The 15,565-nt window shown below is 41.4% G+C and overlaps 1 protein-coding gene across 1 annotated transcript in view; it reads left to right on the top strand.

Annotated features, from left to right (window-relative positions):
- The first annotated feature begins 3,687 nt into the window (after positions 1-3,687).
- COG3 (component of oligomeric golgi complex 3) overlaps positions 3,688-15,565 on the top strand; it is a 139,543-nt gene continuing 127,665 nt past the window's right edge. Inside the window, exon 1 of the mRNA XM_033947430.1 lies at positions 3,688-3,897. Within this exon, the coding sequence (XP_033803321.1) occupies positions 3,742-3,897 (156 nt within the window). The 5' untranslated portion in view covers positions 3,688-3,741. The remainder of the gene's footprint in view (positions 3,898-15,565) is intronic.

Genomic DNA, 15,565 nt, shown 5'->3' with positions numbered 1-15,565 from the left:
CAGCCGGAAACGGAAAAACTGCACTACCAGTTGTAGTTTATTTTTAAGTTTAAAGGTGCCGCGGCGGCTCCTCTCATGATCACTGCCTGTGTCGGAAGCCTTCTCCAATGCAGGTGTGGCTCATGAGAGGAGCCACCGCAGCGGCTTTAAACTTAAAAATGAACTTCGGCCGGTAGTGCCGTTTTTCGTTGATGGAAGTCTGCGCGAGCAGGGAGAGGAGGGAGGCCAGTGCTTTCCAATTTGTCTGGTGGCCACTGTCAAAGGTAAGCGCCCATAAGCACTCCTGCTGGCCAAGGACCTACTGATCACAGATCAGAGATCACGGAACATGCAGGTAAGAGTGCGCATGCGCGGCTAGGGTTTTATTATAGTAGATAATGGAGAGAATATACACTTCACCTTTCCAAAAAAGATTATAATACATAAAAATGAGTGTGATACACAAGATCAAGAGTATATGTACACAAACTTAATCATAATGTGAATATATAATACAACAGAATCAAACCAATTACATATAGCAAAGTAACAGAAAACAGTGCTTTTGAATACTGGGAGATCATCAGGTATGTTCCCAACAGTTAAATAACAGATTTCCATATTTCAACGAATATCCCATTTAAGGTGCTCTTTTACTAAACTTTATTAAGTACTAACACTTAAGGGGTCTTTTACTAAGGCACGCTAACTGATTTAATGCATGCTAAATGCTAATGTGCCCATTATATTCTATGGTAAATTGGCTAGTGCGCCTTAGTGAAAGACCCCAACTACAAAGCCAAAGTAGTTATGCTGCTATGGTAAATGCACCAAGCACATTCAATTCTTATGGGTTTGGTGTGTTTACCATGGCAGCATCACTACCATGGTTTTGTCAAAGGGGCCCTTAGTGTGGGTGGGAAGCCTATGTATGCTCCAGTGATGCATTTTGTGATGGTACATGAAAACATTTTTTGGGGATGGGTATGGAAGAATTATCCAGCTAGTGTGCCCAGTTACTACATACTAATTGAATAATGCAAGCTTGAACAAATGTTCCTGGGGGGGGGGGGGGGGGGCATTTTGTGCAAGTGCTGCATGCTGGGGCGGTTTGTGCAAGTGTTGCATGCTAATTGACAATTTGTTACGGGACTTGTAGAAATAGTAAAAAAAAAAAAAAAAAAAATCTCTGTTTTACTGCTATGATTAAAAACCAAAACAAACAACCCCACAAGTAATGTAACTTTTTTTTTTTTCTTTCCTGGCTGTGGGGGAAGCAATAGCGGAGAACAGGCACCATACAATATTTAATAATAACAGTTTATATACTGCAGTACCATGAAGTTCTATGCGGTTTACAATGATTAGAAAGCTGCTACAAATTGAGTGGAACTTACATAGTTGGATATTAGTGGCTAACAGTTTAGGAGATCAGTTGTTATAGGAGAGATTGTGCAGATCAGCTACCTAGGTACTTAAGGAACAGCTCCCCCTTTCCAGCAGCAGCCCTTCTCCCTTCCTTTTACCTCCCCCCTGTCCAGCAGCACCCCTTCCCTGCTACCCCTGTCCAGCAGAAGTCCTTCTCCCTTCGTTTTACCTCCCCCTATCCAACAGCACCTCTTCCCTGCTCCCCTGTCTTGCAGCAGCCCTTTTTCCTTCCTTTTACCTCCCCCCTGTGCAGTACCTCTTCCCTGCTCCCCCTGTCCAGCAGCACCCCTTCTAGCCCACCAGCATGAACTTCATGTCCATCTCTCTACCTCCCCCTTCTGTCCCCTCACTTAATCTCTCTCCCTCACTAAACACCTCGCTGGCGGCCACTCTCAGGCAGGTTGTTCTGGCTGCAGTGGATGAACTGGAGCTGGTTTGCAGCCCACACTGGCATACTTGCGAAAGTCCATTAAGGCCCATCTCCCATCTTCCTGTCTCTGAGCACCAATTCGGTACATACAACGCCGCCAGCACCTGCCCGCTTCCCAATGACCGTCTCGCAGTCTACTGCGGCCAGCCCTAGTGAGGTTTCTCTGGCGGTGGATGAGTGATGGCGGGAGGGGGGGAGTCATGGCTTGTTTCCTGCCTCCGTCAATCGGCCACTGCCACAGCTAAGAGTGCATATGCACTCCTGCCAGCCAGGGACCTTCAGATCATGGAAAACGGAACACACAGGTAAGAGTGTGCATGCGCGCTTAGCGTTTTATTATAGTAGATGGTTGTAGGGCTAGTCTAACCATATGAGGGACCCTTCGCAAACTTGTGTGGATGGGACCCTATTTTATTTCCAGATTACTGAATCATATCTCTCCCAACACAAACACATTTTTTGTTTTTGAACTGGGTACTTTAAAATGACAATGTTGGGATAAATATACAATGAAGCATTTTATTTACTTATTACGAGTATAATGGGACAAAATGTCTGTATAAACCTTGCAGATCTAGTTTTATGAATATATCCTGTAGTTACAGCAACTCCGCTCATGGTAGGGATAGGAGAGAGATCTAAAAAAAGTTTGCACTAAAAAGAAAAAAACAACAAGCCTAAAATAAACTAGGCCTCAGCTGGTCTTTCTATTACTCGCAAAGGCAATGTGAGTCAATTGCGCGAAAGACTCGTGTTGCTTTTGTGTTCTGTTCTCCATGCTTCCCCGATGCCAGGCGCGTACAAGTGCTGTCTGGCTGGCCCGGAACTTCCTTTCTGATGTCAGAATTGATGTGTGTGTGGGGTGGGGGTGAAGGTTTGTGGGCCTGGCGCTTGTACACGCCTGGTGTCAGGGAAGCAGGGAGAAAGTGGCGTTGGCAGGGAGAGAAAGAAGGAAAGGGGGGCAGGGAGAAAGAAAGAAGGGGGAGTGGCAGGGAAAGAGAAAGACAGACAGAAAGGGGAGGGGGGCAGGGAAAAAGAAAGACAGATAGAAAGGGGAGGGGGGCAGGGAAAGAGAGGAAAAAAAAGTTGTAATGGAGGGACAGAGATGTTGGCTGGGGAATGGGGTCTGGAGGAGAGGAAGCATGCAGGAGGCAGGAAGAAATATTGGATTTATAGGCAGAAGGAAGTGCAACCTGAGCCTCATGAAATCACCAGACAGCAGAGATAGGAAAAATAATTTTATTTTTAAATTTAGTAATCAAAATGTGTCTATATTTTGCAGTATGGCCTCCTTTTACTAAACCACGATAGCGGTTTTTTACCACAGGGAGCCTATGACGGTCGGGAGAGTGTGGGGCATTCAGCGCAGCTCCCTGCGCTAAAAACCACTATCGCAGTTTAGTAAAAGGGGAGGGAATATTTGTCTTTTTGTATAGCTGTTACTGAGGTGACATTGCATATTTTAAAGTCATCTGCCTTGACCTCTGAAAAACCCCCCGAATATAAATGATAACATTTTTTCTCTGCCTATAGTGTGCTTTTTTAAATTTTATTGTTGGTAGATCATTTTGACTTGGTCATTTTAAAAGTAGCTGGCAAGCCAAAAAAGTGTGGGCACCCATGCTCTAGTGCCTTTCAATCTTTATGTTTTATCCCACCGTTCTATTTATGTCTTTGGGTTTTCTTCCCAAAATAAAAATAACTGCTAAGCATAGCAGCTAGTCACCTGACTATTACTCCATCCCTCTGATGGGGATCGGCGTGAACCGGATCTTCTGTTCCGCTTCTGCAGTGCTGTGTTTTGTGACGTTGACAACTGTTCGCGAGACCGGAAACGTTTCCGGGTGAGTGTACAGCGACGGCCTCGGTTCCCGGAAGCGAATCCTGCCGGAGGGGGGGCAGTGATGTTGGCGATGGCAGAGGGTGCCGAGAGAGAGGCCCGCGGGAGATTGGCGCTTTGGGAGCGCAGGGCCGAGCCCACCGCGCCACTTACAGAGCGCCAGAGCGATTCTGTGCTGCTGCTGAAAGAAGTGGTCGAAAACCTACCTGTACCGGCGGAGGTGAGAGTCGAGGGATCCGCGCGTGCCCATTTCAAAAGGGGGGGGGGGGGGCGTGTGTTTGTCTGGCCTTCGTACGGCCTGTTAGTTTCTGTATGAAAAAGAAATTGCAGACAGGGGTAATGCCAAACCTTGCAGAGGTCCTGAAGAAAGAGGCTTTAACGTCAAAATCCTAGTTTCTTAAGTTACTCACATATAAGCACATAAGCATTGCGCCGCGGCGTCCCCCCCCCCCCCCCCCCGGTCAATGACCTGCAGTGATCCATTACTCTACTACTCTTTTACTCTACAGCCTTTTGTACTGTATAGTAACCCTCTAATTGTACCCCTGGATCCCCTTTTTCTTCAGGAACTCGTCCAATCCATTTTTGAACCCCAAAGTCGTACTCTGGTCTACCACCTCCTCTGGAAGCGCATTCCAGGTATCCACCACCCTCTGTGTGAAGAAGAACTTCCTAGCATTTGTTCTGAACCTATCTCCCATCAATTTTTTTGAGTGCCCTCTAGTTTTTGATGCCCCCGCCAGTCTGAAGAATCTGTCCCTCTCCACCTTCACTACACCCTTCATGATCTTATAAGTTTCTATCATATCCCCTCTAAGTCTCCACTTTTCCAGGGAAAAGAGCCCCAGCTTCTCTAGCCTCTCAGCATATGGGAGGTTTTCCATGCCCTTTATCATTTTCCATTTGTTATTGTTTTGAATTTAGTATCTTCTAAAATGGGCTAACACTACTTGAACCTTGCCCATCTATCTCCACCAGCCAGTCTGAAACACTTTGGGCGTCTCTTACCCTGTTCACTGCGAAAGTGCCAACCTGAGTGAGGCCAGAGGTTGTTTCTCATACTCAGCCTGTCAAGTTGAAATCCATTGGTAATTCTGAGATAATCAGGCATACAAAAAGAAGCTTTAGAACAAGGAGTTAACTATCAGATAAAGGGAATGCATGTAGGAGAAGCAGAAATATTTGTTTACAAATAGATAACACTGAAGAGAAAGCCCAAAAGGCCTCAAGGAGGACAGAAGCATAGCACAACTGAGGAGTCGTGAGGATAAGATGTCAATAATTCAGCTACGGGTATACAGTTCAAAGTACACTAGTAGCACTACAAAGACTCGACACTGAGTGTATTTTGGAATCAATACCTTTGTCAAGAGTCTCGAAGGATGGTCTATTAGCATGGCTTTGGACACTAGTTTTTGGCTCTGCTTGTTTCAAACATTTACCTGCGCTTAATGCACTATTCATGCGATAGAGAAATCATCTTTCGAGACTCTTGACAAAGGTATTGATTCCGAAACACACTCGGTGTTGAGTCTTTGCAGTGCTACTAGTGCACTTTGAACTGTATACCCGTGGCTGAATTGACATCTTATCCTCACGACTCCTCTGTGGATGCATAAATAATATCAGAATTCCAAAAATGTCTGAAATAAACACAGAGGACCCTTAATTGGGGAAAGTGATGGGGGGAGGGCGAGACCAAGTAGTGTCCTATGGTGTTTTAGTAGAATGGGGAAACGAGAAGCCTGGGTATATCTCCCCAATCCTTTGTGTGGATTAATAGATGTGTATATATGAGCTTTCTTACTTCATTTTGTCATTGATCAAGGGGGGGTAGGGTGGACTCTCCCCCCCTCCCCCAACTTACACATTCTCTCATGTACTCTTCAGCTCTTCAGCTTGGAAATCAGACGGCTGAGGTGAGATATGATTGAAGTCTACTAAATCCTGAGTGGAGTAGAACGGGTACAAGTGGACCGATTTTTCACTCTGTCAAAAATGACAAAGAATAGGGGACACTATGAAATTACAGGGAAATACTTTTAAAACCAATAGGAGGAAATTTTTTTTCACTCTGAGAATAGTTAAGCTCTGGAACACATTGCTAGAGGTTGTGGTAAGAGCGGATAGCGTAGCTGGTTTTAAGAAAGATTTGGACAAGTTCCTGAAGGAAAAGTCCATAGTCTGTTATTGACAAAGACAGCTACTTGCCCTGGATTGGTAGTATGTAATATTGCTACTCCTTGGGTTTTGGGCCAGGGACTAGTGACCTGGGTTGGCCACCGTGAGAATGGGCTACTGGGCTTGATGGACCATTGGTCTGACCCAGTAAGGCTATTCTTATGTTCATGTTTTTTGCTACAGCTATTATTCCTGGGCACTTTTTCCTGTGAAATTAAACAGGTACATTTGTGCCACTTAGGAGTTGTCAATGCAGAAAAAAGTCAAAATCTAATCTATTGTAGTAATCTTATGTTCCGCTGTTTTTCAATTTAGATTCAATGCGAATTACAACAAGAAAAATCCTAAATTATACCGCATACCGCATGTTGAGAAACTCTGCTCTAAAGTAGTCACAAGACCTTCAAGTTTCAATACTGGTATTTAAAGAGATCCAGACACCTGCCACAAGTCACAGATTTTGAACTCGCTTATAAATTCCTCCTGTGGATGTACAGGTCACCACTGCTTACATTCAAAGCAAAGCAGAGTGCCTCAGATTGGTGTGCAAAATGTTCACAGCCATGCACTATATTAGGTCACCTGTTTTGGGCTTGTCCAGCAATACAGACTAGAGAATGACACGGGGACAATTTTTTCCCCATCCCCGCAGGAACTCAATTTTTTCGTCTCGTCCCCGCGAGTTTGTCGCTGTCCTTGTTCCTGTCCTATTCTTGTAAGCTCTGCCTTAACTGCACAAGCCTTGGACACTTATGATTTTAAAGTGTTTGAGGCTTGTTCAGATGAGGATGGAGCTTGCAGGAATGGGACAGGTACAGGAAAAGAACTCGTGGGGATGGGATGGGAAAATGAGTTCCCACGGGGATAGGGAAAAATTTGTCCCCATGTCATTTTCTAATACAGATCTTTTAGCGGTCCATTCAGAGTCATGTTACAGCAATGTGGGGTTGCCACTGGAATATGTTCGGTTTTCTATTCCATCTTTATCTATTCAGTTCAAGGTCGGATTACATTACAAGGGATTGGGTCAGTTACACAGGAAGTTACAACAGTTTTACATGGACATTCAATAGAATTACGAGTACATGTAGATCAGTACAGTTATTAATACAGTTAGGTCATAGTTACAAATACATAGTTACAAGTTCAAGTAGGTCATTGTTGGTTCTTCGTTTTGTCCCAGGAGTTACACTGGATAGTTTAGAAATGGGCTTTTACAATTACCATTTTAGTTACTTCAGGGTTGGCTCCCTGTTGGTACAGAAATGCTTTTAAAAGTTTTCTGAACCTGATATAGAGGTCACAAGATCGTAGTGTAAGTGGTAGTTGGTTCTAGCATTTTGCTAATGGATGATGGATAAGGTAATTTGCTGGTAGACTTTATATTGTTGCATGCCTGGAATTTTAAGTGTAAAAGATTTCTGGTGGAATATCTGGAGTATACAGCTAATTATGCTTTTTTCTTCCCTGGCCCTCATTGCTTCAGTTCCCAAAGGTCTCACAGTATTCCCTGAGTGAACTATTCTAATAGGGAAAAAGTGCATTTTACAAAACTGGATCAAACCAGAATTGCCTACTCTGTAGCAGTCGTGAACACAAATGATTCAACAAGAATAAATAGAGCGAATGTCTTTGCCAATGGGGGAGAAACTTGGTATGGTCTGGATACCATTTTGGATAAGCATGACTTCCTCTGCAAGAACCCACTTACTTAACTTATAAAGTGGCTAATGTTTTAAATAGCTCACATTCTAACAGCAAATCTAAGATAATAAAACCCTAAGCGCGCATGCGCACTCCCACCTGCGTGTTCCGTTTTCCGTGAGCTGTAGGGCCCCGCGGGCAAGAGTGCGCATGCGCGCTTCTACTCCCTCCCTCACTGTAACTTCGCCGCCGTTGTGGCCCCCTCCCCCCGTGCACCCTTTCCTGGTGCACACGAGAATCTCTCTCCCGCCGAGGCGGATGTCGGCCACGGTGGCTGATCCCGGAGCCAGTGTAGATGGCTGGAGGAGGACGAGGAGGAGCTGCAAGAGCTCCGCAGAGGCAGGAGGTGATGGATTCGGGGGAGGGAGTGGGAGAAGGGAGAGATGTTGGACTCAAGTGAGGAAAGGAGAGAGAGATAGATGGATGAGAAGGACAGAGGGGTACTAGGGGGACCAGGATAGATGGTAGGGGATAGGGAGAGATAGACTTCAGGGAGTGTGGAAGGGGCAGGAGAGAGAGATGGTCTTGGGGAAGGACAGAGGGGGACAGGAAAGGGAAAGATGGCAAAAGGGGTGAAACAGGGTCGAGAGAGATGGTAGAGGGTGTGAAAGGGGGAAAGGGAGAGATGGAAATGGTAGGACCACTGCTGCTTTGGGGCACTGAGGGAGGACTGCTGCTGCCGCCTCGGGTAAGTAAAGACCCTGTCGGGTGATAAATGCAATGGAGGATCTATGAGGGCCAAAAGGGTACAAAGGAAATGGTGAAAGGTGAGGTGGTGGGACTGGGATCAGTGGGAGACAGGGTCGGGGCATGATAGAGGCGGGGCATGGGTGGGGTCAAGGGTTAGGGTATAGGTGGGGCTATTCTAGCACCCGTTACTGTAATGAATGTAACGGGCTAAAACACTAGTGTAGATATAAAGAAATTGTGGGATGAGGGGAGGGAGGAGAGTTTAGCTAAAGGGATTGAAAATATAAGAAATGCTTTTCAAGTTGTGATTTAATCCTTTGTAAATTTCATTCTCAATAAAAATATTTAAAACTTTATGAAAAATATTTGAATCTAGGCTTCTTATTTCTAATGGAAAACTGTTCCACATCTGAACAGCCTGATAAGAAAATGATAGTACCAGTTGACTCTTCCTAATTACTCTAAGAACAGTTGGAAACTGACATTTAAAACTACAGTTACTCCGTGTAGTAATAAAATTAGCTGGAACACATAAGAGATTTGTTTTGGAGCATTACCTGTAAAGCCTTATATACTAGACAAGATACCTTAAATATTATCCTGTATTTATCGTAAGCCAGGGCAATTTATGCAAGAGTGATGAAACCCTTTCAATCTTTCTAGCCAAAAAGATTAGTCTACCAGCTGTATTTTGAAGCAGCTGTAAAAGAACCTATTCAGATGGTCCACAGTAAATAGAACTGCAGTAGTCCAAATATGGCAATAATATCGACTGACAGAGTACTTGAAAACTGGATTGAGACAAAATAGATCTTATAGCGCTCAGTTGTTGAAGATGGAAAAATAATTTTTTCTTAGAAAGCATTCTCATATATGGTGATTTAATTCTAGGTCATAATTTAGAACGGCACCTAAAATTCTGGTTGCATTATCTATTCTCAAAACTTCACCAGATATTACTCAATTCATACTCTTATAATTTCCAAAACCAATACGTTTTGTCTTAGCTGTATTCAGTTTTAAAAAGTTTTTCCTAGCCCAATCATTAACTTTATCTACTGTATAACTTGACTGATATATTCAGGAACATTTATAGCTAGTTTTGTGAGAAGGCAGAGTATAAATATATCATTCATAAGTATATATTGTGTAACCTAAATTTGAGAAGATTTTACCAAATTCACTCATATACAGTATATGTTAAAGAAGGTGATAAGGGTGAACATTCAGGCACACAACATCTAACTTTCCATATTTCAGACAGTTCATTGCTTCTTGCTACTTGGTATGTTCTTCCTTCCAAAAATCCTTTTAACCATTGAAAAACATTACCATAAATACCCAACTCATTCAGGGGTCCTTTTACAAAGGCACGGTAGCAGTTTAACGCGTGGAATACCACGCGTTAAACCGCCTGCCGCGCTAGTATCTAACACCTCCATTGATGAGGCGTTAGGATTTTAGACTACCGTTGGGGTTAGCGTGTGATGATAAAAGGAGCCCTCAATCTATATAGCATTAACTGATATCTACTACATCAAATTTAGTTGAAACAAATTGCAGTACCACTTGCCTGGTACCCCATGCTTAAGTAGAAATATTAAAACATGATGGTAGATAAAAGCCAAATAGCCCATTCAGTCTGCCCATCTGCAGCATCCACTATCTTCTCCTCTCCCTAAGAGATTCCATGTGCCTCTCCCGCACTTTCTTGAATTCAGACAGGCTTTGTCTCCACCAACTCTGCTGGGAGACTATTTTATGCATCTTATACCCTTTCTGTAAAAAGATATTTCCTTAGATTACTCCTGAGCTTATCACCTCTTAACTTTACCCTTTGCCTTCTCATTCCAGAGCTTCCTTTCAAATGAAAGAGACCCGCCTTGTGTGCATTTATACCATGTAGGTATTTAAATGTCTCTTATCATATCCCCTCTCCTGCCTTTCCTCCAAAGGCATGGCTGAAACCATCTCTAACAATAGCATCTCAGTAATGTGAAAGGCTCTAAAACCATGTTGAGTATAATGTAATATTCCAACTCGAGTAACAGATTTATTCAATTGATAAGTGATTCAAGCAATCTAGCAGTCCAGGGCATACTAAAATTTTCAGTTTTAGAGAAAGCTACCCCTATTGACTTAGGAATAGGAGTTAACAAAATATGTGAAATAGTTTTAGGGTAGCAACTCTCTTGTAATTTTGACAAATTGTATTAACCAATTCACAAGATTTAATGGTATTGTTCTCAACAAATATGATGGACAAGAGTCACGTGTACAATACTTTATATCTAGTCTTTTCAATAATTGAATAATATACTTATCTGTAACATATTCAAATGTATCCCAGCATCAGTTGCCTACAACCTCATGCAACTTACCTCCAGACTCATTCTCTATATAATTAAATTTGGGGGAAATTCTAGAAATGGTGCCTAAATTAATTAACAAACGCTATTTAAAACTGCAAAAACAAAAAAAACAAAACTGCAACGTTAAAGCACTTACTACTACTAGTACTACTATCCATTCAGTTGTGTCTGACCCTTGGATACTCTGTAGGTCAGTCCTTGCCATCCTTCCCTGTTTTCAAGTTCAAGTTCAAGTTTTATTTCAAATTTGATGAATCGCCTATTTCAAAATTCTAGGCGATGTACATAATATAATAAAGAAACTTTAACCTAATTACAATAAAATCAATTGTGACTCACATGAGAGATAGGGAAGGAGGGTAAAGTTACAATGGGGAAGAGGAAAAAAAACAAAAAAACCAGGGAAGAACGAAAGGTAGGGTAAAAATTTTTTCAAAGCATTTCTTGCATATTTGTTTGAGCCAAATCAACAATTTAGAGGAATAAAAATTAGTTAAAGACGTCCATAAGTTAAGTTATAGATCGAAGGCGTCCTTAAATAAATGAGATTTTAAAAGCTTTTTGAATATTAGGATATCACTTTCTATTCTAATATAATGGGGAAGGGAATTCCACCATTGTGGACCTGCAACAGTAAACATATCAGCTCTTCTCGTTCCAATGATTTTTAAAGATGGCACAGTTAATAAATTTTGATTAGATGAGCGCAAAGATCTTTGGGGTTTGTATGGGATAAGTGATTTTAAAATAAATTGTGGTTTGCTAAATGTGAGGGACTTAAAGATTAGGAACATCCACAGCTTTATTCAATTGCTTGATGATCATTCCTGTGTCATTCTTGATGCTAGCCAATCAATGGGCCTTTGGTCTTCCCTGCTTCCTTTTACCAAGGGCCATTCCAAGTAGCACCTCCTTTTCTAGTGAATTGCCCTCATCACATGTCCAAAATAGATCATCTAGCCTTCCAGGGACAACTCTGGGTTTATATGATCAAGAACATTTTTGTTGGTGATCCTAGCTGTCCTCCTACCGGAGCCTAAATAATATGCGACAGAATTTTAATTATTTATTTATTTATTCAATTTTCTGTACTGTTCTCCCCAGAGAGCTCAGAACCGTTTACATGAATTTATTCAGGTATACAAGCATTCTTCCCTGTCTGTCCTGACGAGCTCACAATCTATCTAATATATCTGGAGCAATGAGGGAATTAAGTGACTTGCCCAGGGTCACAAGGAGCATCATGGGTTCGAACCCACAACCTCAGGGTGCTGAGGCTGCATATTTAACTACTGTGCCACACTCTCCCCTGGCCTACATTTCTGGTGCCTATCTTTTGTGGAGGTGCAGTTCTCTATAGGGCACCATCACGCGATTGACACGCGATCGGCGACTGCTGATATTGGCGCCCTATATAGAATCCAGGTCTTTTTTATTATCTAATAGAAATGCATCTATAATTTTATTTATTTTGTCTTGGAAGTAGTTTGCTAACATTTCATCTTTAGGCTGTACAATAATAGGCATTTGAAGAACTACTTCAGCAAATGTCAAAGAAGAAAAAATCTGAAACAATCTTTTAGACAAATTATCGGCCTTCAGAATTTTTTGTTCATAATACTTCTTAGAATTCAATATCATCTTATGTGATTTAATCATATGTCTCCAAGCATTAAACTGGTCTTCACCTTTAGTCTTTCTCTATGCCCTTTCCAATTTCCTATGTGCTGTCTTCAACTTGGCTAATTCAGGTGTAAATTAAGGCTTATACTTATACCTTGTTCTTAAATTAGATTTCTTTAAAGGAACCAAAACTTGACTTGTAACTGATGTCCAAGATTCTACTATTCAAATATAAACTGACCCAAATAAAAACAGAGGTAACCTTTTTTTCCCCCACAGTAAGAGGAAAAAAGGTTGACTGGAATGTAAACCAGGGGGCTTATAGTCAAGTGCCCTGTCCTGCCAGGCTCTGCACCCAACTCCCTCCTTTTACTCTTTTGGGTTTCTACACCCCATGTATATCACATTACACTTCTTTGCGTTAAATTTTAACTGCCAAATATTAGACTATTCTTGTAACCTTTTTAGATCACTTCTCATGTTGTCCATACTCTCTGGGGTGTATATTCTTGCAAATCTTTCTGTCATCTGTAAAAAGGCAAACTTTCTTTTCTAACCCTTCGTCAGAGTTACAAATATGTTGAATAGAATCAGCCCCAATACTGATCCTTGGGTCCTTTTACTAAGCTGCACTCAGGCATCCTGCAATAACTCTGCAACCTGCATTGCTTGTTTTTCTTATTTTTTTGAAGGGGTGTGTCGGGCAGGGAGTAGGTGTTCTGCGATAATCAGTGCATCTACATTACTGTGTGCTAATTGGCTTGTGAATGGATATCGCAGGAGCCATTACTACCTACAGTAGGAGTCCTCAAATACAATTCTTGAGGCCCACATCCCAGCCTGGTTTTCAGGATTTCCACAATGAATAAGTATGAGAGATATTTGCATGCAGTGGAAGAAGTAAATGCACATCTCAAGGACTGGATCTGAGGACCCCAGTCTACAAAATAAATGGCTCTAAGTGCTCCTCCGGTCATATTTAAAAATGGGCATGTGCTAATGGCAATATAATCGAGGTTTTTATGACCGTGATAAAAATGGTCTTAGCATGTGTGAAAGACCCATGTAAGAGCATGCTAAGGCCTATTTTACTGCAGCTTGGTAAAAGAACCTCCATGTTACAAGCTAAAACATCACTATATTTTTTTGCATAGTCTAAAAATATTGTCCATTTATGCTGCTGCTGTTCTCTTTTGTCACAATTGTATTGTCCTCTGGTATCTCTAAAGATTTGTAAAGAATGAATATTGAGTTGAGCAATGCATGTGCATAATTTATTGCTTCATTTTCTGTCACTGCCAGGGTATAGTTATTGACTGCTTTTAGTCTGATCTGAGTTTTTTTCAGATATGACAGATTCTTCCCATTTACATTAAGGGCTCCTTTTATCAAGGCGCGCTACGGACATTTCATCACGCACTAACCCCCGCGGCAGCCTAAAATCCTAACGCCTCGTCAATGGAGGCGTTAGGTACTAGCGCGGCAGGCGGTTTAACACGCGGTATTCTGCGCATTAAACTGCTACCGCGCCTTTGTAAAAGGACCCCTAAGTTTCTTTTTGCAGAAGAATTTGCCATTCTTCTGCCTTTTATACAAAAAAAGAGAGATCTGGACAGGATTTGGCAGTCTATGTGAAATGTTTTGTTGCTGCAGTTTGGGAACCTCTGGCCCAGGGGATGTATAGTACAGTAAAATTGTTTTAAGTGAAATGGTTTACTGTAAGAGTCTACGATGGGCTGTTTGTGGCACTAATGAGATGGTGTTTGGAAGGTTAATGGACATTTTTGTTGCTCAAAGTCTTCTGTGTTCTCCTTTAAATATATGTTGCTACTGATTTTACTGCATCCAGCTCTGTTCTCATTAGGTATGGCACATTAGGGACTCTTACTGAAGGTTATAACGCACATGCTAAATGCTAAGAATGCCATAGGTATAAAATGGGCTTCTTAGCGTTTAGCACATATTAAGCTTTAGTAAAAGGGCCCTTAAATGAGATGATTTTATAAAGTCATTCTCACACGTAAATGACCTCTTCCTTGTCATCAACAGCAGATGAATCCAGAGACTAGTGGGATTACATCTGTCAACCAGCAGGTGGAGATAGAGAGCACTGAGTTGCCCTCAGGTATATCTTGGATGCACAGCCTCCTGGCCAACCAGTATACTATATCTCCAGCAAGCTGATGGATGGTTTCCTCACAGCTGGATTTTGCAGTGGATTTTGAGCCAGGCTTGGGAGAAGGGCTGCTGATGGATAAGGGGACCAGTGAAGGGGTGGTGGTGGACACAGGGGAAGAAAAAGGAAGGGAGAATGGACAGGGGGAGCAGGCAAGGGGTGGTAGTGGACAGCCGAGGAAAAAGAAAGACAGACAGAAAGAAAGAAATACAGAAACAGGCTAAGGAGAGAGAGAACGAGAGAGAGAAAGAAAGAAATACATACACACACATATTCTAGCACCCGTTAATGTAACGGGCTTAAAGACTAGTTATATATGTTTATGTATATCTATGTTAATTCTTTCTTTTTTTTTTTACTGTTTTTTTGTATGGACCTTCGGATATTAACTGGACCATAAATACTGCCCAGCAATCTCTTGTCTTCATCAGTCCCCTTTATTGTTTTATTAAATCAAAACTCTAAAAGTCATTTAATTTCATAATTATATTCTTAATTTCATAACTCCATAGCTATTTCTTCATTATATTTCATTTTGGTTTACTCCATTTCTTAATCTTATTAATTAGCTACTTAGCTTCGAGATTAGCTCTCAAAAGTTCATCAATGCCACCTCTCCCGACATGCAGGGTTGAGGGGAACAATTGAGTATGTGCAGTCTTTCCCCTTAACCCTGAAGAAAAACATTGTTTGAAACATGCATGTCGGGAGAAGTGGCATTGATGAATTTTTGAGAGCTAACCTCGAAGCTAAGTAGCTAATTAATAAGATTAAGTTTCAAGTTTATTTATTATTTGATTAATCGCCTATTCAAATTCTAAGCGATGTACAAATTGGTAAAATAAATTATCTAAAATATACATAAAATAAACCATATAATTAACAAGGGGATAAGTCACAAAACAAACTAATTAAAATAAAACAAGAATGAAGTAAACCAAAATGAAATATAATGAAGAAATAGCTATGGAGATATGAAATTAAGAATATAATCATGAAATTAAATGACTTTTAGAGTTTTGATTTAATAAAACAATAAAGTGGACTGATGAAGACAAGAGATTGCTGGGCGGTATTTATGGTCCAGTTAATATCCGAATGTCCATACAAAAAAATAGTAAAAAAAGAAAAAAAGAATTAAC

The sequence above is a fragment of the Geotrypetes seraphini genome, chromosome 6 (genome assembly GCF_902459505.1).
Source record: "Geotrypetes seraphini chromosome 6, aGeoSer1.1, whole genome shotgun sequence".
In the NCBI taxonomy this organism is placed as follows: Eukaryota; Metazoa; Chordata; class Amphibia; order Gymnophiona; family Dermophiidae; genus Geotrypetes; species Geotrypetes seraphini.
Note: the sequence above shows the minus strand (reverse complement) of the source record. Positions and strands in the feature narration are given on the sequence as shown.